This window comes from Periophthalmus magnuspinnatus, chromosome 9, assembly GCF_009829125.3.
Source record: "Periophthalmus magnuspinnatus isolate fPerMag1 chromosome 9, fPerMag1.2.pri, whole genome shotgun sequence".
Classification (NCBI taxonomy): Eukaryota; Metazoa; Chordata; class Actinopteri; order Gobiiformes; family Gobiidae; genus Periophthalmus; species Periophthalmus magnuspinnatus.
In genome coordinates, this window is record NC_047134.1 from 9,412,224 (window position 1) to 9,435,211 (window position 22,988).

The window sequence follows — 22,988 nt, forward strand, 5'->3', positions numbered from 1 at the left end:
ACACAATATTAAAGAATATGCTATCATTAAACATGAAATACTGGCAAGAAAAAGTACCACAGTAACTACCACTGTAAGTACCTAATAAGTCCTAGTGCTACCAACAATCATTGTTGGTAGCACTATTTTAAAGTGCCTCTAGCAATCATTCTGAATTCATGCCATTTCTAATCCAGATGGAAGTTGTGCACATTATATGCAGTACTTTATCCCCACCCTCTATTGTGTTGGGATGACGCTCAGACTCCAGTATCTACAGTAAACAGAGCTTAGTTTCATTGCCAATAAAAAATGGGTAGGGTGACCTTTAAAAGTAGAAAATGTGGGATGGATAGAAAATCGTAGGAATGAAAACCCCAACTTACCATTCACACATTTTAAGACTGACATTTCATTTGCCTTAACCTCAAGCATCTGATATTGTCTAGACCACACACCCACCCTCTTATGGTTCTGTAGAATTTCATTGAGAAGGGGAAGGTTAAGTCTGTCACTATCAGTAAATGTGGTATTGCAGACAGTGCTTATGAAACTAATAGGAGCCAATTAAAGGTGCAGTATGTAGCTTTTCTGGTGGAGAGTGTTTTTGATTTGCCTGGAATGTTGTCTTGGTTGTTTTCACTGCTAAAAGACTACAGTGAAAAATATGCATATTGTGAGTGTGCTCGCCTCTCCACAGATCTAAACTGGTTTGAGCACATGAAGCAAACTGCTTGCCTAGAATGTTCCAAAGTATGGCAAACTTATTTATCCATGGAGACAAAGCAGTAAACAGGTGGACGACACTCCTGCAGAAATGTTACAAAGTGCATCTTCAAGTGTTTCAGCTAATCAGCACATTCTATTTAACGGGGCAATACAGTTGTTTGAAAATAATGAAAAGCAGAGTGTGTTACTCAGAAAGAAGAGCTTTATTAGCCCTGGTGTTAATCCTCCATCGCCCGTCGGCCTCAACACAATCCCATCTGTGTCAATCTACAAAAACCTGCCTTTTCTGCTCCACGTTAGAAAAACAAACAAAAAAACAAAACAGCTCATTTTCACAAAGGAGCTTCCTGGTGCAGCCAGGACACATCAACAATTATTCAAATCATTAGAATGACAAACTGGGAGAGAACCCCCAAAACTACCACCTCAGAGAAAAAAGCCGCCATGCTAACAAGATGCTAAAAGACTAAACTTGACGTTAACAGATATGCTTCTGCTAAATCACAATTTTACAGAATTATGAAACTGAAGCCTGACCTTGTTTATCACACATTTCAAATGAAAAATAAATTAAACTAAATATAATATTAATTTACGGATTTCAACAAAGAAATGTCTTAGTACATTAAGAAAATATTTGGTTGCAAGATATGAATTGGCAGCATTATCAGACAACAAAATCAAACATTTTACAATTTTTATAAAATATTTTCATGAGTGAACCAAGCAGCAGATTTCACTGACCTTGCATTTACCATTAAGCAAAGTCATGGCTGGAGCTTATTTGAGAGGGCAATGATAATGGATTTCAACTTTAGACATCAGAACATCTAATAAATCAACATTAATATTTCATAATGCAAAATAAGTGGTAAAAATATGTAAACATAATTTCTGGAAAACACTAAGACTTTGCTTCCTATTGACAAACTAGATACTACTATACATGTTCAAATAGCTTGAAATAGACTTCGATGGCTTAAATTTTAATATCGTAAAAGACAGTTACTAAATACTTTTACAAAATGACAACCCAGTGTAGATTTAGATGTTTCTCTCAATGTCCCTTTCAAACAAAACCCTACATTTTCAAAATTTCAAATGAAAAAAAAAAAGAACCAAGCAAAATGACAGAAAACGACGTTCGCTTGTTAGCGTGGCGGCTAACTATTTCACAGAGGCATAAGGACAGACAGGAGCCAGATGATTAGCCTAGCAGTCTTGAATGATTAACACAGTTTCAATCGTCAGACAACATTCCAATTTAACAATTTCTTTTTAAAATAAGGTACATTTTTTAACTATCGCAGCACCCGCCATAGAGTGGAAACACAAACAAAAACAAAATGGATTTAAATATAGAGCCCTGTACAGGAGAACCTCTTATTATTATTATCATCTGCACACATACACGGAGATATTCAGAAAAAAAAACAAAAAAACAAAAAAAACAAACAACCCATCAACATTATAGTGCCCTCTCTCTGTGGTCGAACAAAACAGCGGCAAAGGCTGCAAGGTCAACAATATTCAAATTATTTACTAAACAGATAAAAATGATTCACCAAGAAAATATACCTTTGTCACAATAAAGTCGTAGTAATACATCAACAACCCACACGCGTTTTTTCAAATTTTTGTACAAGATCTAGCAACAGTGTGAAAAATTCTCAAAAAAGCTAAAGGAGCCAACTCACAGTTCAGCAGCAGTTAGCCCGACGTGAAAAATATACCCCGACTTTAAATCACAAAACGTGTTAGCGCCAGACAGAGGCTAACTACAGGATTTCAGCTGGGACGGTAACATTAGCATAAATTAGCAGTAATTTAAGAAATCAAGAATAAAGTACATTTGTTACACTAAGAAGGAATTACAAAGGACATAAGAAGGACATGTTTTTTGTACAGGAGAGCAATCTTGCCCCCCTGTAAAAAGGTCTAAGGTTGGATTATCAAACCTTGAGATTTTTGTGGGAGTTAATAAAGCAAGCTCCACCACCTTTTTAAGTTTTCTAAGTTTGTAAAGAATTGGGGGCTTGTCAGGGAATCATTTACCACTTGTAATTGCGACTTTTCTTATTGGTTTGCTCCACTGTCACAACCTCCTTGCCAGAATAGATTAACAGGTATACCTGCACAAAACCTAAATTTCAAACAGAAAACAAACTTGGATGAAAAGGCCAACAATGAAGTTACAGAAAAATATTACAATAAAAACAATGTTACATTGAAAAGATCAATGGGTGAAGAGGCAAGAGACTGGATAGCCACTCTACAATACATTTAAACAAAGTTCCAACAGAAATCCCACATTTAGCCCCTTTAAGTGCCAATACTGCTTTGCTAACACTCAAACACACATATGCATTTAAACAGGCACCGTTTCGCTAACAACCATTTACTTAAAAGCATTCACCCTCCGCACAGGTCTGAATAACACTTGAAACAGCGCTTAGCTTTAGCATCGAGCTAATGCGCCAGCATTGCTAAAACATAGACAACTGACAACTTCATTGTTAACTTTTACAAACAATCGACAAAGTAGAAAACCTCACATTTATAATAACAGAATAATATAACGTTGCACTGTGTAAGAAAATAGTAATTGATTTTCCCGCCTTTTTTATCTTACTGTAAAATTATGGCGGGAAAATTCAAAAATCCAAAAACCAGGTTCGACCACAGAGAGATACAGCTTTTTCGGCAATGCAATATACATTTCTCATAAAAACTAAAAATCACTAATAAAGATACAGGAATAAGAACTAGTAAATATCGTCAAACTCAAAAAAACATCATTGCACCTCCAAGATGACGACTTGTAAAATTCAAAATCCAAAAATAAACCCAAAAAGATTTTTTTAGTACAAAAGACTGACAACGGCATAGACCTTCGCTGATAAAACATCTCTAGAATAAAAAATAACACAGTCTGTCGCATGCGTTTATAACATTATCAAAATAATATTCTGATTTGTGACTCAAGACTGCTAAGCCCTATACCGTTTGTGTTTATCGGAAAATGCACAAAATATAGATTATTATTATCATATATATTCGGTTTGTTCAAAGCCACACTGATACATTTTTCAAGTTTGATTAAAAAAAAAAAATTATAATAATCGAGGTCTATGCCGTGAGAGGAGACCAAAAACATCTGCCATGACAAAATTTCAGGTTTACAAAAAAAAAAAAAAAAAAAAAAAAAAAGAAAGAAAAGAGTTTGTGATTTGTTTGAGTTAATTCTCCGTAATTTTCTGTCTACAAAAGGAAGGAGGAAGCGGCAGAGCGTGGTTAGGGAACGCTGATCTGAGCCGTCTAGTGATCCTGAGAAGACACAAAAGAGGGTAAGGAGGATTTGGGAAAAGAAGGTGTTCCCCTTCAAGTCAGCTAATCTGAATCAACACTCAATATTTATTATTGAAATAACAGCGGCCATTTACTTTTATCTTTGTGCACATGACTTGGGGTTTGTTTTGTACCAGAGAAGGGATGTCAACATTATCAACAACATTAATCAAAAATGATTAAAATTACCATTTAATTGTTACAAGTATTTTAGGAGCTAACAAGATGAATCAATTGAATCTAGTAAACGCAAAATGTGTTTATCTCACTGTGTAAGCCACATTTTATTTTGTCATTCATACTTTATCACTCAGAAAGTTTGATATAAAGCTAGTCACATACTAGAGGAATGGGGATCTGTTAGACAATGTGAATGAAAATAAATTAAGAACTTTACAGCTGCTTGTGGTTTATAATTGTGAATTACCATTATCTGAATAACATTTTTTAATGATTGAACAAAAAAATATCTTGAGTGGAGCCTAAACTATCATGGTTCTCCTATAGTATAGTATTTTTTATGTTATTTAGGCATCGATAAATGCAGGCTTGGAGAATAGATCACTTAAAAATCAGAATAAAATGTTGCGCACCCTGCCTCTTACCTGTATCTGGGTGGGGTTCCACAGGTACGGCTGCTGTCTGTAATATTCTGCTAATGCTGCGGTGTAGTCTGGCACCGAACTCTGCTGAGACGACTGGCCTGGAGGGAAAACAACACTGTTAGCCACTTTGCACCTCATGCAAATCAAAACCATGTTAAAGCAAGTCAATTTGTTAAATCTCAGGTCAAAAAATAAAAATAAAATAAGACCAGATTTTAAAGTGAGACAAAACACCAAACAAATGTTTTTGCTACTAAAATGTGTACAGGGTGTTTTAATAGCATTGCCTACTGAACCCAGTCACATTTTGGCAATTTTAGCGCAACCTAAATACATTTAGAGGTTTATGTTCAAAAACAGCCAAAAACTGTGAGTCTTAGTCCCAGTGGCCAATTTCAAGTGCTATGTGACATCACACTGGACAGGTGTTTTTGATTACAAAGGTCTGGCTGCAGGGGTGGAGTTTGAAGTGTGGATACCTGTTAGACCTATCACACTGTTCCTTATACCTCCAGATCATTAATCTCATCTAGCAATGGCGTTTTAAAAGGTTTGATCAATATTAATGATTTCATTATTTTGTCGTAAATTTCAATTAAAAACGCACTAGGAATGCTTTTTCCTTCCACAAATTTAGAATTACTGAAGCAACTAAAACTATGGTAGTTCCTTGCGCGGCATTGTGCTCACTCTGTTTCTTGTAGTAGTCCTCCCAGGCCTTACTGTAGTCTGTCATCAGGCTCTGAGGCTGGCTCTGCTGACCTATACAGCACAAACGCCACTGTTAAATCACATAATTACACACAAGGCAGACTAGAGTGTGTAATGTGACCAAAATATCTTGCCCAGAGATGCAAAAACTAAATGTGGACAAGCTAAAATTGTTTGGTAAATGAAATTATTTGCCTAAAATGCAATCTAATTCTTGTCAGCAAAAGACTAAAATTCAGGTATGTTCTAATAATCATCTTGAACAGAGAATACCGTGGTTTCAACAATTAAGCGACTGCCAACATGTTATAGGGTAAATTGTATTACTATTTGTATTATTTTGTGGCTTTTCTGTGTAGTTGAGCAAAAATCATTTGCTCAACTACAGCTCTTGGGTTCAAAGTGAGATCACTGCATTCACTGGTGTCTGCATTCAATTATACATTTTTGTGAGAGAATTAGGATGTGCACTGCTAGCATGTAAGTTCCTGTTAGCGTTACTGTGATGGCAAAACTCCACCTGGTCACTGAAAGTTATGAGGAGACTGAAGTAGATCATTAGTATGCTAGAATGACTTTGGACCACTGCAAACTATTATATTGTACTATAAAATGAAGTGTGTGAAGTTTTTCATGTTTTTACATCAGGTACACTACCTTTTAGGACATTGTGTTAGCAACAGCTGAGTTTTGCTACAGCGCAAACTGATTCCAGTGCAGTAGTGTGAATGAATGAGGAGCGGTTTGTACCTGGGTCCTGCTGTGGAGGGTTCTGCCAAGTCTGATAGGTGCTCCCCCACACTCCAGTCAGGAAGGTCTGCCCACTACCACAGCTAAAGATAAGACGTTCAATCATCAGAACAAAAACTACAAATATCACTACTTACTACCACTTGCTATTACTACTACTGCAGTAAGGAGGTCTGTGTACTGGCACAGCTACAGAGAATAGATGGTGTGGACTCACTTCTGGTGCGTGGCCGGGCCCTGGGTGAAGGGGCTGAAGCCAAACCCTCCGTTACTCATGATCCCTGAGCCCTGGAGAGGAATCATAGTGTGTTTACAGAAGAAAGAGGCAATGAGAGTTTCAATGAAAGAATCAAACCTTGGATTCTAGGGGCACACACTATAATCATCTTTAAAATGTTCTACATTATAAGTCTTAAGATATAAGTCTTTTTATATATATATATATATATATATATATATATATATATATATATATAAAGACATATATATATATAAAAAAGACTCATATATATATAAAAAAGACTCTTGGGAGCTTTAAGGTGTTATAATGATGTTACCTCCTCAAAAACATACCTGCAGTTGGACTGGGCAAATTGACTAAATCGATAAATCAAATTTGAATTTCCAAATCGATTTTTATTTTCCCCCACTTTCTTCCATTGGAAATGGCATTGAAAACTGCAAGAAAGGCTCACTGCAGTCATAGGGACCAAAGTTTACCAAGACTGCTTTGAAATCAGTGATGTCAAATTAAATGTGGGGCTGCATATTTAGTGCTATTACTATTAGTTTGTTTTATCTCATTCATGAAAAGATTTCCGCCAATAGGTTAAATATGATTACTTCTGAATACAATATTTTTAGTTTTGACAGTTTTCTGTAGTATGAAATCAAAAACAATTTTATTTTTAGGCAAAATTGCCCAGCCCTAACTAGGAGTTGTATTCTGTTTCGTTCACATATTTGAGCAATTCTTTATTATTAGTCTGTTGACATCACAAGCAAAAAGCTGCGAACTTCAAAACCACCCCTACATTGCAATGTAGGTAGTTTTGAAGTTAACTTTTTTTTTTTTTTGTCATTTTGACAATTCCAGAGCTGAAATTATCCAAATATTATTGGTGAAGGTGTACTGGAGCACTTCCTGTATTATCGTATGACATCACAAGGTGGAACAGAGTGTTTTTAATTTGAGAGAAGGCCTAAAAGCCTAAATACGCAGGATTTGTGAATCAAATGTGGGAATGAAACAAACAACTCCAAGTACATTTTTGACTTTACAACCGATCAGTAAATAGTGTAATATGGGCCCTTTAATTGAATAATTGATTGCCTTCAGAGTACAATAATAGAAACAGTGAAGGTTAAGGTACACTTTATAGTCCCTGTAGGTAAATTTGTCATCTGCATTTGATCCATCTTCCAATGCTGCTGGGGCAACCTGTCAAGAGCGTGGGCACCAGTGTAGGACTACTTAGCTTGAAGACATTTACCTATGGTGCATGTTTTGGATTGATCAGAGAGACTGGAGTGGCCACCCAGACACAGAGAGAAACATGCAAACTCCACACAAAAAAAACTCTTTATCTTTATCTTTCGTGAATATGAACCTACCAAGTCAAATATGGACACACCAGGCCAATTTTACAGTTACAGTATGCCTTAGTACATGTCTTCTTGTGCACCTGCCTTTCACTGGAATAAAACCTTAGTACTGATACTTTCCACCATAGAAATGCATGCGTGATCAGTAGTTCAGTAGTTACCATGAAGAAACAATGCATATTAGCAAACATTGTCAAAAAAGATTTAAGATGGTCTGGAAAAAAAACTTTCAGTCACATTGTAAAATAAAGCTCAGATTTAAGTCTAAGTGAGCTTCAGACAGTGCAGTGACAAAAGTTATCATCCCTGGGGTGTCCCCAGGGAATGTTGAGGACATCATCTGTAAAGAATCAATATAAGAGTATGTGTTACTAAATGTACAGACCCCGATTTTATCGTCGATGAGTTGCCGGGCCACCTCCATCTGCTGCGCCGTGCCTCTGATGGTGAAGACTCGGGTACTGGGGTCAGTAGAGGGAGGGGGGTTCCTCTGAAGCTCCACGTGGGCCCCCGACTGCTGGTTTATGCTCTTTATGGTCTCCCCACCTACAAGCGAACAGTCAGGTCAGTTATATGGCATTTGTAAAAGAATGAGACAAAAGAAAATTCTATTTAAAAAAACAAATAAAAAAATACTAGCCACAGTATATAAATAGTACATTAAGATCAGGAATTCTCTTCTACACCTGGCTGTCTGACCCTCTTCTCTGCATCCTCTGCTTAGCTGGACCCTCTCCTCTGGATCCTCTACTTAACTGGACCCTCTCCTCTGCACCCTCTGCATAGCCAATCTAAACAATGGCTCTTTTGATATTTATTTAAATTACAGAAGCCAATGTGAGAACTCCTTTTAACAACAAACTAATCAGAAAAATTACCATGGGTCAGATGTGTTTAAAATGGTTCAAACTAAGAGCATTTACCCTTTAAAATTATGAAAATCTAAATAAAACCTGCACTACAATAAAAAATAAAAATAAAAAATAAAAAAAAATCACTAATGTCACATTCTCTGCTTCTGAGCTGATTCTTGTGTTGGTTCAACATTAAACAGTAAAAATTAGAAAGAAAAAGATTCAGTTCCAAGTACAAGAGGTGACTCATTCATGAATGTTACATCACTACTCTAGACCATGGGTTCCTCTGTATCTGATATTCACTGTCCCTCCTCTGTACATAAGTCACCTTCCCTGCTCTGTACTACATATTCAATATCCCTTCATAATAAAGTATTTGTACCTGTCCAAGCCATCTCAGCAAGGACACAGACCCATCTGACTTTCAGTACAAATGGAAGCGTCCCTCCGATGTACTCGCTGCTAATCCCTTTCAAACACATGGTCGTTGTTTGCTTGGATTCCTGCCTGGTCTAAAGATTGTGCGCAGGAAGTGGTTGGTGGCCGAGTGTGAGAGAATAAAAGCCTCTTGAGAAGCCATCAACGCGAGGTCAAGAGGGTCGCCCCATCACAATAAGAGCACCAGTGAATGAGACGTCAAGAGGGAGCGGACTGCCACAATAAAAGCGCCCCGATAGTGGGAGAGGGGGAGAGCCAGCAGACACCATATGGGCCAGGGCTGTTAGTGTTGACTGTTCTTTGTAGAGAGTTAAAGAGACTCCATTGTGGTCGTCTTGAAAGGGGCTGCTTCCAAAATATTAACATCACATTCAGTGCATAATATGGGAAAGCGAAGTGAAGACAAAGAAAACAAACAAAGTTTTAAGCAGACGTAAACAAGGACTGAGGAGTGTTTTGATTAGGGGTAAAGACAGACTGAACGTGTATACAAATGAACTAAACCTGGCTTGATCAAGGTCTCAAGTCTAATCCCAAATGAGGACTAAACCAGTGAAATAGTCTCATTGTGGTTAAGTGATAGAGATGGCAGCTGCAACCAAAAACATTATCAATGTATTTGGTAGCACTGCACTTCTAGACTCTTTATATTTTGCTATCTATTGAACTGGTACAATTGATTTGACCATATTTAACTAAGTGTAGTGAAGTTTCATTTGTATGCAGAACATCAAAATGTCAGTATTGGAACATTAAATGTGCTGTACCTGATTTTTAAAGTCTGCCCCCTTTCAATCTGTTCCAAATGAACTAGCTGTTTTTTTACCTTTTTGTGTAGTTCTCTCATTTTTCTAATGCAACAAGCTTACACAAATTTTTAGCAGCAAAAGGAGTTTTGCCGTCGGAGTAATGCTAATAAACATTAGCATGCTAACAGAGATTGTAAACAGTGATCTTATTTTTAATATTAGAACAATTTATAGATCATACCTGCAATGAGGAAAAACATTCATAAGACTTTAAGGTAAACGAGCATCCTTTATTCATGCAGGGATTGCAAGTTAACCTTTTATGGCTCGTAGTGACCCACCAGAAAAACTATCAAAAAATAGTTAACAGCTAACTGTTTGATACACAAAGTTTTAAGATGGTAGTAATAATTGAACTTTCGTTACTATTGTGCTACTATCTTCTCTGTCCACTTTTGCCTCTTGAGGAGTGGAGAATTTGAGAAACGTTTTGCTGCTAAAATAGAATATAAAGTAGGTTGATTTATGCAAAATGTTCAGTGTTCATGTGACCAACAAGTCAACAATGCACTGATTCTCTGGGAGGCTTTAAAACAACTCTGTAATCCATACAGAACTTATTTTGCAGCCACATGCAAAATAATACAACCCCAATGACGATGGCGCCATCCACAGCAAATGCCAAAGTGAAAAGAGGAACCTGCCCCATAACCGGTCCACTTCAACTGCAACTGCAACTTGGGGTGAACCATGTGTGAGCACAGACTAACATGTGATTGGTGGTTTAAGCAGTGTTGGGAATAACGGAGTTAAATTATAACGGCGTTACTAACTGCGTTACTTTTTTCAGTAACGGAGTAACCTAACTAATTACTTTTTCCAGCGTCCTAATGCCATTACCGTTACTGACAATAAAATGTGGTGCGTTACTTTTAATTGAGTTAACTCTGCTCTTCATCAGAGTCTGTCAGCCAAGGAGCTGCAACGCTGTTGTGTTTCTGTGGTGAAAGAGGAGGCTGGGCTGAGATAAAAGGCTTGTTTGAGATGAGGCGGGCGCAGATACGACGCCGTCGATCGGTGCCGGGAAGTTTTTGAGCGCAGCAGCTCTCCACAGACTGCGGTCGCCTGCATGGACTACAAACGCGTAATGCATGATTGATTGATTGATTGATGATGATATTTTATTACAGGTTTACATTTGAATGCCTTAGTTTTACAAAACATGGTAATGAATCTTTTCAGTATTATACTGAAAGCACTTCATTGTTATTGTTTATTTTACTGAAGAAAATACTTTAAGTACAGTCGTCTGAACTTGTGTGACATGTTGATTTATTTGCACTTCAAATTAAATGTTTTATATATATATATATTTTATTTTTGATACATTCTATAATTTACTTGGAAACAAATGCAATATAATTGCAATCTGTTAAAGCGAAATAAATGTTAAAGGTTCACATCTGTTGTGTTTTTATTGTTTTTAACATAATAAGTAACGTGGAGTAGTTACTTTGCCTAGTAACTAGTTACTTCTCCCAAAATGTAACTGAGTTACTAACTCAGTTACTTTTCGGGAGAAGTAACTTGTAACTATAACTAATTACATTTTTGAAGTAAGATGCCCAACACTGGATTTAAGATTGCTAAATGGCTAGAGCTCAGATTGCCATGTGCAGAGCAGGCTGGCTCAGGCCCATTATGCTCTGATGAAGGCCATTGGTTTGTGACCTTCAGTCCCTCACTGTGACCTCACCAGTACAGCTACAGGGTTCCATATAGAATGCAGCCAGCTCCAACCTCTTTAACCTGGACATATACAAGACTAGGAAATTCCCTCTCTAAGAAAAATCCACACACATTTACACTCAAAAAATGCAGATAAATTAGACATTTTTCTAGGGCGGGCAATTAAAGAGGGGCTATTACACTTCTATGGGATCACAACTGCTAACACATAACATACTTATATTACCATGTTACTTTAAAAAAAAAAAAAATGCTGTATTCACAGAAAACAATGTGTTTACATGTTTGATAAGTTTCACTTTTGTTTTCGATGCTCTGATTTCATCCTCCCTTTACTCCCCGCGCTAACTCACTTCACTATCACATTACAATCAGATTCCGCTAATGAAACTACTGCACATCCCATCGGGTTTGTGAAGTCGTATTTTGTTCTGCATTATGTTTTTGTAGATTTCTGGAAAATTTCCACGTGGAAGCATGGGCTTGTGGTCTGAGCATTGAACAGAATTGTACTGCTAATCATAAGTCGCTCGAATAGAGCCTGGGAGAGATCAAAAGATTTCTCAAACCTGCATGGATGTCATAAAACCTCTCCAAGTTTGTTTTTGATTATAACATGGTAGAAAAAAAAAGGAAATTTTGTATAACATTAAAAGGCTGTCTTGTATTTGTTCAGAAAATTAATACTGAGAAAATATGAATATGAAAGCCCTACATTTGTCATGACTCCTCGTTTAAACACTCCAGATAATTGCATGATGTGGGGTTACCTTTGCCGATGACCAGGCCGCACTTGTCTGCTGGGATGGTGTAGGTAACTTCCTGAAGAGGCCCAGGGGAACCTATGGGCCAGTCCCCACGACTTCGGACCCTTCCCCTGAGGGAGGAGCTGAAACCATCACGCTCCTAGAAAAAAGACAAGAGTTAAGAGAGGAGGTGTTGTCTGGAGAGAAAGAGCCAAACCACCTGTGCAGTCTGAATGAGCTTATTGGCTATTGATACTTTGCAGATGATGTCATCAACATTTCCTGGGAGGTGAAGCTAACTGGAGGCTCTCCTGTCAGACTTTGTTACTCAAGTTTGACTTGTGACCATAAAGCACTGACTTAGCTGAAATTACAACGGGTGAGATGATTTGTGCTGTTAAAAAAAGTCTCAAATAAGATTGCAGTTAGCTAGCATTAATCAACAGTTTGTGTTGTTAAAATCCATTTTTCTTCAGTTTTCAGACTTTTTTGCCCGTGTTTGTGTGCATGACATCACCATGGTAACTGCTGAACATTCCGTCATAGACATACACGCAGAAACAGTGATGTCACTGCAAAATATCAATGGATATTGGAGGTTTGTTTTATTGACCTGTGGAGTCTGGATGAGCTTGTTGGTTATAGATACTGTAGATGAGTTTGTTTTGTTCACCTGTGGCATCTGGATGCTAGTAATGGATACTGTTAGGTATGTTTTCTTGACCTGTGCAGTGAGATGAGCTTGTAGATACTATAGATATGTTTTGTTCATTTGTAGTCTGGACACCCTTGCCGGTTATAGATACTGTAGGTATGTTTTTTCTGTTCACCTGTGCAGTCTGGATGAGCTCGTTGATCATGTGGATGGCGTGTTGACAGCGGTCCATCTGCCCCATGACCATAGCCACACGCTCAGGACTGATGCCATCGTCTGGAAACAAAAGTCATATTAAACTCCGCATATGAGCGAGCAGAAGACTGAATGGACAAATGCCATCTCCCTTTCATGGTGGTTGCTCCCCTGCTCAGTACAGTACCTGCTTTGAACTGGATTCTGACCCCGGCGTCATTCTGGATTTTCTTGATCATCTCTCCATTTCGTCCAATCACAATCCCCACAGCGAAGCGTGGCACCGGGACCTGCACAGGAAGACATGTTACAGATGAACAGCTAATGAAGATGTATGGCAGGTCTCACAGACTTACTTCCTGCTTCTGAAGAGTGCAGACCCAAACCTTGCTTGCTCCTGCTGCTTCCTTCTTTACTTTGCCTTTTAAATCATTTTACCTCTTTCAGTGCTAGAAGATTTGTTTAGTTATGATTTTCTTTTAAGTAAACCAAGACTTTTAAACCATTTTTACATTTTCTAACTAAATTTCTGATGAGCCAGCGACATGTCCAGGGGACGAAACCAAAGGAATTCTTTCTGTGAACACTGTCAAAACTATCAGCAGCACATTAATGAGTTACAAGCACGGATATTTGTTTTAGAATCTGAAAAAGGACTTCACCGGACGTTCCCTGTGACTTCCAGTGGTAAGCAGCCCACAGTTACTTTCAGAGAAGAGGGTAAAAAAAAAAAGCTACTTTCAATTTAAACCTGAGCGATCCGGTGTCTTTTCCAAAAGTTTGTAAGGACAAGAATACCAAGCCAACACAACAAGTGATAAAAGACAATGCTAACAGTTACATCACCCAAAACAGTTTACAAACACATTTTTACCACTCTCACAGACTGATTTTGATGTTAGCATACAAACAGAAAATTGATTTTTGTCACAAAACAATGTTGGCAAAAGAGCGGTGGCAAACATGCGATCTGTGCCAAACGTCAAGGTAAGAGATACGCTACTGTTAGGAGACGGTGCCATCAGAGATGTAATCCACAGAGGAATCCAAACTTGCTCTTATCCCAGTTACACCATTTCTGAGATTACAAAACTCCTGCCAAACGTTTTGTCAACACACAGAGGAGTTAAACTCCTGATTGTGCACGTGGGTGCAGTTGACACCAGAATGGTGTCAAGAAATCTTGAAAACGGATTTCATTAAATTATTCAAGGAGCTTGACAAAGTGGAGGTTAAGACATTTATCAGTGGACATCTTCCTAGCATAGACAGAAGGAAGATGAACAAATTTACCTGGCTGTTTCAGCTGAACACATGGCTGTTCAACGAATGTGTAGCCAGAGGACCGCACTACATTGAGAACTTTGATCTATTCTGGAAACGAGAGGACCTGTTCAAGGGAAATGGCCTGCACCTGAGCAGAGGTGGAGTGAGTGCTAACGGATAACCTCCTCCAATGTAAAAAAGGTTTAAAAGTCTTGGCACCGGCCTGAGCAGGGTCCTGGGCTGCCAATGAGAGAAAAGAGGAATGGGAGAAGCAGTCCTGCTGCGCCAGCCAGAGACCAAGCCAATGTGTCGGCACCACCAGCAGCACCACAACTACCACAACCACCTCCCCCAGCGAAGGAGTCACCACCAGCAGCACAACCATCTCTCCCAGCGAGGGATTCAGCAGCATCACCACCTCCCCCAGAGAACAAGTCAGCACCACCACCTGCCCAAGCCCCAAGTCTACCAGGCCCCTCGTTATAGGCCTTGAACCCATCTGTGATGGCCCCAACAGAGGTTTCAGTCTCAGCAGCAACCCCATCACCTCCCCTGCTCACAGATCAGCCCCGAGTCCCCTTTGCTACATCTACTCCCTCTAGGGATGCCTCATTCTCCTTTTCCTCCCCACCTTCACCCATGGCCCTTCCCAACCATCTAGAAAGCCTCATCAGATCAGGGATTAAGATGGCTCCCCTCACACCTAATATGGCGCAATCAAGAGTTCTGGCATCAACTATGCTGAACTTTTCCCTGTACCCACCTATCCCCCCTCGTCTTTCACCCAAACTCCCCCCTGCTCCGCCTCCTCAGCCCTCACCTGGTCCCTCACCTGGTCCCTCACCCAAACTCCCCTGCTCGCTCTTCCTTGCCTTCCCCCAGAGCTGTTATCACCAAGTGTTAGGACACACAGGACCTCTGCTGTCTGACATAGTCATAATAAAAATAATATCATGCTGAGGCCCTGTGATGGAGCCATGTCTACAGTTATGTGGTGTAGACTGATAACCAGAAGGACAGTTAGACTGTCCAATCAGAGACATTTTTTTCACATTCCCTGCAAGATGATAACATCCAGCCTTACTGAGACTAATTTGAAACCTGCTGTGCTCAATGTCAGATCTTTATGTAACAAGTCATTTTTTAATTAATGATTGTATTTCTTCTTTTAATCTGGACTTAATGTTTTTAACCGAAACATGGCTAGACAAAAACACAGGTAATGCATTCTTAAATCTGAAACGCAAGTAAACAAAGAGGGCGGAGGTGTGTGTGCGTTTTTTAGAGATAATTTGGTCACTCACAGGTTGTCATTTGGAGAGGATTCATCTTTTGAGTATGTTTTCTTTAAAATACATATACAAACCTCCCCAGCACTGTAAGTTTTATTGATGATTTTATTGAGATGCTTTCAGTCATATGCACAGACCTCAATGGTTTAGTCATTACACATGATTTTAATGTACATGTGGATAATCTGTTTGACAGAAATGCTAGAGCTCAGTTCTGTCCTGGAAACTTTCGGTCTGACTCAGCATGTTAGCGAGCACACCCACGACAGAGGGCACACTCTGGACCTGCTCATTACAAATGGAATAAATATTTCAAATCTCAATGTGGTGGATGTTGCGCTGTCTGATCATTGGCCGGCGAGGGGCATTGTTCTTCCTCGGTTTCTTTTTCTTCTTATTTTTTTCCCCCCTGAACGTGCACGAAAAGTCCCCAAACCGGGTATAGGATCGACTAGCTCGGCCAAAAATTCGAGAAAATGCGCTTAGCGACACTGTCTCACGCACAACAGCTTCACAGCGCCACCTAGAAAATAAAAAAAATTCAAATGAATTGGGAGGTGACCCGCATATTTCGCCATAACTCGACAAAAATCACAACAGTGATAGAACTCATGGAGACGAGCAAAAATGCCAATAATAGTGCTGCCCTATGATGGACAGGAAGTCTGCCGTAATGGATTGAAAATTCGCCACTTTTTTCACTGCCCGTTTTCAAATCGTATCTACTTCCAGGTTTTTGGTCCAAATGAGCTCAGATTTCACATGCCACATCTAGACACATGGTTTTTCATAAAACATCCACGTCTTCGCCAAATTCCCCGGCGTTCACCCATAGAATGCCGCAGAAAAACGCCTTTGTTTCCTGTTTTGTCGATGTCCTCTTAAGACCATTGGTTTACAGAGTTCACATTCACATAGTGCCCGCTACCATAGACATCAGCATTATCCATTTCCTATGAAATTTGGGGAATAAATTGGTGGCTTCAGAAGAACCAAAATATGAAATTATGGTCATGCTCCATTTTCCATAGTTGGCCACCAGGAGCGCAAAGACACCAAAAAAAAAAAAAAAAAAAAAATCATTGAAAAATGTCTGACGTGCACAGATAGTGCCAGAGAGCTCAAAATGTTACCACAGGTGCGGAATCCAAACAGGAACAAAACAAAAAAAAAAGCACATGGCCACTACACACAATAGCTCCTACAGAACACGTAAAAGACACAACTTTGGTAAATTTTGAGGCCTACAATTATCTCCCCAAGTTTCATTCATTTCGGCACCACCTAGAAGTTGACCCGTGTGGGAGAGGAGGCTGGTAAATTTTGTAATACACATACAAAAATCGGAACACTGATAGAACACGTTGAAAAATGCATTAAAATGAATTGAAGCACTACTCTATGACGGACAGGAAGTCTGCAATATTGGATTGAAAATTTGCCAAATTTTTTGCCATGTGTTTTCAAAACGTATCTAATCCCAGGTTTTTATTCTATATGAGCTCAGATTTCACATACCACATCTAGACTCATGGATTTTCATACGATATCCACGTTTTCACCAAATTCCACGCCATTTGCTTGTACGCCGTCGCCGAATAATGCCTTCATTTCCTGTTTCTTTGATTCCCGCTCACCGACACATGGATCAGCCTAAAGAACTCAAATTCTAACCACTGATGCAGAATAAAACTGAATAGAGAACAGTAATGAGCACGTGGCCAGTGGCCTCTATAACTCCCCCTATAGCAGTGGTCCCCAACCTTTTTATCACCGCGAACCGGCCAACGCTTGAAAATTTTACCGTGGACCGGGTTTTTTTTTTTTTTTAACTCATTTTGCTCATTTGTAACCCCTTAGCATTCCGGGTCATTTTGGTGAAATTGCCTTTGTTCTGACCTCTCCAAATTAAAAATAATCACCACTATTGAACCCTCAGTAGTACCTGCACTAGTTTGGGGTCTTTGTAAAGGTAACATCCTATAGTTTTACCCACAGGTGTCAGAATCACTATGTTTGTCTGCTGAGGCATTTATACACTTGGAACACACATAAAAACGCAAAAACTGCTGCGTAAAATTACACAATACGTGCGCATAATTTTACGCGCGGATCTTTATATCCAGTCTCGTCTTTTTACGCGCACAGCAAACTCCGTCTGTTTACAGTAAACCACTGCATGTCACGCATCAGCGTGTTCCGCAGTTCATGGGCTTTAAGAGGAAAACATCACTAAACGTGTGTAATGTAACAGCTTGATTCTACAAGGGGGAGAGTGGGGCGTACTCTTTCAGTCATCTATAGATCTCATTTACTGTCTGCGACTCCAGTAACCCACATCCCCCTCCTTATTGGACAACTTCGTTCCTCAGCGCAAAACAAACTTGTTAACTTCTGACAGCGCCAACTTTGGTGTCAATCACAAGCTTATTATGCCAGAAACTGACAAAAGAAATGCAGAGAAGTGATGGAACAGATTTCACTTTCCTGCAGCAGATTGGACATGGAGGCTCTAACTTCCTTTGTGGACATAATTTCTTGACTGGATTATATTCTCTGGACCTTTACGGAACGAATGAGACCAACTTTGTGTGAATATGTTGATGTTTGACAGAACCAGAGCGCTCAATGGTAAGTGAAGTCCAAATCCACAGTTTTGACTTCTCTGTAAAAACGGCTTTCCTGTCAGCACTGTGGTGATTAGAGGTGTAAATGGTTTACATATTCAGAAAGATGAATGCCATAGCTTTCATTTGATGTGTAGATTGTTTGTGTGGGTGATGCAGAAATACACGTACATTGCTGTAAAGTTGTAACGTAAAGGCCGTCACGGGCGGGCCGTTGGAACGCCAAGTGGTAAAGTTGTCGGCGCTCAAGTGACGGAAATGTAACCGAGAGAATCCGGTCATTTTTCAAAATAAAAGATTTTTCAAAATAAATGATTGTTCAGACTCAGATAATAAATACAACGGAAATAATTATTTCTTGGACGGCCGGTGGCCCGGTACCAATTGATCCGCGGACCGGTACCGGTCCACGGCCCGGTGGTTGGGGACCACTGCCCTATAGTACATGTAAAACACACGACTTTGTCTGATTGGCATGAAACTTGGGGAGACAATTGTAGGCCTCAAAATGTACCAAAAAGTCAATTACACTATACTCACACTTGACTCACTTTGCACCTGTAACTGACAAAACTGTCCAAGAAATCATCACCAGTCTGAGTTCATCTACACACGTGGACAAAATTGTTGGTACCCTTCGGTTAATGAACGAAAAACTCACAATGGTCACAGAAATAACTTGAATCTGACAAAAGTAATAATAAAAATTCTATGAAATTTAACCAATGAGAGTCAGATGTTGCTTTTCAACCATGCTTCAACAGAATTATAAAAAAAAATTTAAAAAAAATCATGAAACCGGCCTGGACAAAAACGACGGTACACTTAACTTAATATTTTGTTGCACAACCTTTTAAGGCAATCACTGCAATCAACCGATTCCTGTCACTGTCAATGAGACTGCACCTCTCAGCAGGTATTTTGGCCCACTCCTCATGAACAAACTGCTCCAGTTGTCTCAGGTTTGAAAGGTGCCTTTTCCAAACGGCATGTTTCAGCTGCTTCCAAAGATGCTCAATAGGATTTAGGTCAGGGCTCATAGAAGGCCACTTATGAATAGTCCAATGTTTTCATCTTAGCCATTCTTAGGTATTTTTAGCTGTGTGTTTTGGGTCATTGTCCTGTTGCAAGACCCATGACTTGCGACTGAGACCAAACTTTCTGACACTGGCCAGCACATTTTTCTCCTCCATGTTTCACAGTAGGGACAGTGTTCTTTTCTTGATATGCTTAATTTTTCCATCTATGAACATAGAGCTGATGTGCCTTGGCAAAAAGTTTCATTTTGTCTCATCTGTCCCTAGGACATTCTCCCAGAAGCTTTGAGGCTTGTCAACATGTAGTTTGGCTTCCTGTAGCTCAAAGAATAGACTTTAAAGCAGGTCTGCTTGTGTACAAGCCTCTACATGGCCTAGCACCATAGTACATCCCCGAAAAGTTAGTGCCATAGGAACCATCTAGCACTGTGAGGATTTCAGGGACCCGCCTCCTGCTGGAGCCCAGAGTCAGGACTAAACATGGGGAATCAGTGTTTCAGTTTTATGCAACTAAAACCTGGAACAATCTTCCTGAATATGTGAGCCAGGCCACTACTTTGACAATATTTAAATCCTCAAAACAGTTCTGTTTAACTGCGCATATGTGTGTATGTCTGAAAGGTTTTTATTCTGCACTCTTCGGTTTTAATGTTAAATAATCACAAATAATCATTATAAAATTATGTTTGATTTGTGTGATTTCATTGTCATTCTTATTCTGTAAAGCACTTTGAATTACTTTGTGTACAAATTGTGCTATACAAATAAACTTGCCTTGCCAAGCCATGTAAAATGTGACCATTAAACAGAGATGGTCTATTCTGACTCACTACAGCACGGATATTGGTATAAATATATCAAAACCCAAAAAGTACTTGGTGCCAGTATCAATAAAAAATAAAATTTGAATAGTCACTACTGTAAAGCAGCATTATGAGAACCTTGGATATTTAAAGATCTACCAGATTTTTATAGGATTAATAAACATGTAAGACAACTTTCTGTCCAGCTGACAGATTTGAATTTTTCTTTTACTATGGATCATACCTAGACAACTGCGGGAATACACAGACTATTAAAAAACATGAAAAAGAGAACTAATTTTAAAAGGTTTGCAGTAGTCCAGTTATAACTCACCTTATCATATATTCTGAGAGTAATTATGCACCACAAGTTTATAAGTATTTTTTTACAACTTCCAAGACCACAGCAGAGCTAACAATTAGCATGCCAACAGTGCACTTCTTGATTACCAGAAAATAAAATGTTTTATAATTAGATGGAGACAATGCACAGCAGATTTATTTTGACCTGAAAAGCTCCTTGTATAATATATCTGTATTGGGGCAAGACAAATTTTGCTCAAATACATGAAAAGAAATCAAGTGCAGGCACTTTAAATTATTTGTACAGTTGAACTACAGAGAAGACATGACCTGTAAATTAAATGTTTTGGTTTTTTTGAGAACCACTGTACACAGTGCTGTATTTGTGCCTTACATCCACAGAGGTTCCTCCAAGTCGAGCACCGAAGTCGTTTCTTCTGAAGTCTCCATCTTTCTCTTCGGATCACCTCCATAACCAGCTCTCTGGCCGCCTGCAAACAAAAATAATTAACAACATACAGGACTTATCACTCAGGACACATAGGGCCTACAGGCCAAAACATCTAAAAGTACCGTAAATTTCGGACTATCAGCCACTTTTTTCCCCCACACTTTGAACCCTGCAGCTTATACAAACAGTGCGGGGCTAATTTAAACGATTTTGACTGCCTAACGGCCACTGGGGGGCACTCTAACAGTAAATGCAAAAGTGAGACATGGGGAAAGATTATGAACTGATGGTTTTCAGACACAGTTTAAAAAAAAAAAAAAAGCATTTCCTAATTAAAACTAAAGAAACCTTCTGTGTACCATCTTTATGTGTAAATATCACATTACACAAAAACGTGCGGCTTATATTCAGGTGCGGTTTATATATGGACAAAACTGATCTTTTCAAATTTAGCTGGTGTGGCTTATATTCAGGTGTTGCTCTATAGTCCGAAATTTATGGTAATTATTTTGTACCTTTCCCCATTTAGAAGATACTTTTTTTTTTTTTAAACATTCATCACTTTGGCAAATTTTTCATTATGATTAATCCCAGGGATTAATACTATTTTGGGATACAGTACCAGTCAAATCTGGACACACCATCTCATTCAATTTTTTGACTTTCTACATTTTAGACATATACAAAAGACATCAAATAGTTACATAATTACAAAATATTTTTCCACAAAGCAAAGGGTGGCTACTTTGAGGATTTGAATTTAAAAAGTGTTATAATATTTAGTAGTTTTTTTACATTTGTCTTTGCATATAATTCCATATATCTTACTTCATACATTTGATGTATTCTGTATGTTTAAAAGACTGGACTGCTAGACTAGTAGTCACTCCAAAAAATACAAGTAATAATCCATGGGATTCAGCATAATAAAACCAACAGTATTTTAAGTTCCAATATTGATTTAAAAACAGGTCTGCTGACTTCTGGTTGGAAATTGTACTGCCTGTTTTTACCTGGACTTTGTATGGGGTCCCCTGAGATCCTGAGGGGCTTGTCGGCTCCTGTCGGCATAGGTTCCGTCCTGGATCATCATCATCTTCACTCCAGCTCTCTCCTAAAGCACAAAAAACACATTCAGTCCACCTCACCACTAATTTAATATTTTTTAATACTGACAATATAGTCAACACTTATTTTGTATATACAGGGTTAGAGCTGGGCATCGAAACGCTGTTCCAAGTAGGAACTGACTGAATCCGGTAAGTACTAGTACCACAAGACTAACTTTCATTTGAGGTGGACATTTAAAGCCAAGGAACCAAAAGCTGGTACCAATTAGCCAATAAATGCACAGCACTCACATTTTAACATAGGCTTTTAACATAAGCCTACATGTGTGTAAACAAAGCACAATGTTTCATCTTGCCAGTAAAACAGAAGAGCTGAAGAAACAGCATGCAAAGTTGAAATCCATTCAAAAACTTAGTCTTCAGTACAGGGCCTTGACAGTTTTTGTGCGCAATAAATTCAGATCCAGTCACAGTTCATGTAAAGTTGAAGCCAAACAGATAATATGAACCAAACTTCACTAAAATCCTCCTTCTTGATCTCTGTGAACCATCGCCAAAGATGATGATGTAAATATCCAGGGTGGCGCACGTGTCTGCATAAAGATGCAGCCAAACAAGTCCATGGAAAGTAAGTTCTTCATATGATCCTCCTCCTCTGTGCTGACGTCAGTGACCTCTTCAATTCCAGTAGTTGGTGACATGCTGGACAAACTTAGATTTAAACCCTTGACGTGCCTTTACGTTACAACTTTACAGCAATGTATGTGTATTTCTGCATCACCCACACAAACAATCTACACATCAAGTGAAAGCTACGGCACTCATCTTTCTGAATATGTAAACCATTTATACCTGTAAAGCTGACAGGAAAGCCGTTTTTACAGAGAAGTTGGAAATGTGGATTTGGACTTCACTTACCTTTGAGGGCTGTGGTTCTGTCAAACATCAACATATTCACACAAAGTTGGTCTGTTTCGTTCCGTAAAGGTCCAGAGAATATAATCCAGTCAAGAAATTATGTCC

General features: G+C 38.9%; 1 protein-coding gene across 1 annotated transcript in view; it reads right to left on the minus strand.

The window, feature by feature from the left end:
- Positions 1-892: 892 nt before the first annotated feature.
- The window catches only part of LOC117375916 (far upstream element-binding protein 3-like), a 35,122-nt gene continuing 13,026 nt past the window's right edge, over positions 893-22,988 (minus strand). Inside the window, 14 exon segments of the mRNA XM_055224405.1 lie at positions 893-4,035; positions 4,662-4,759; positions 5,352-5,423; positions 6,123-6,205; positions 6,340-6,410; positions 8,113-8,273; positions 12,291-12,426; positions 13,097-13,197; positions 13,304-13,406; positions 20,839-20,901; positions 20,903-20,935; positions 21,909-21,923; positions 21,925-21,972; positions 21,974-22,009. Of these exon segments, the coding sequence (XP_055080380.1) occupies positions 4,027-4,035; positions 4,662-4,759; positions 5,352-5,423; positions 6,123-6,205; positions 6,340-6,410; positions 8,113-8,273; positions 12,291-12,426; positions 13,097-13,197; positions 13,304-13,406; positions 20,839-20,901; positions 20,903-20,935; positions 21,909-21,923; positions 21,925-21,972; positions 21,974-22,009 (1,029 nt within the window). The 3' untranslated portion in view covers positions 893-4,026.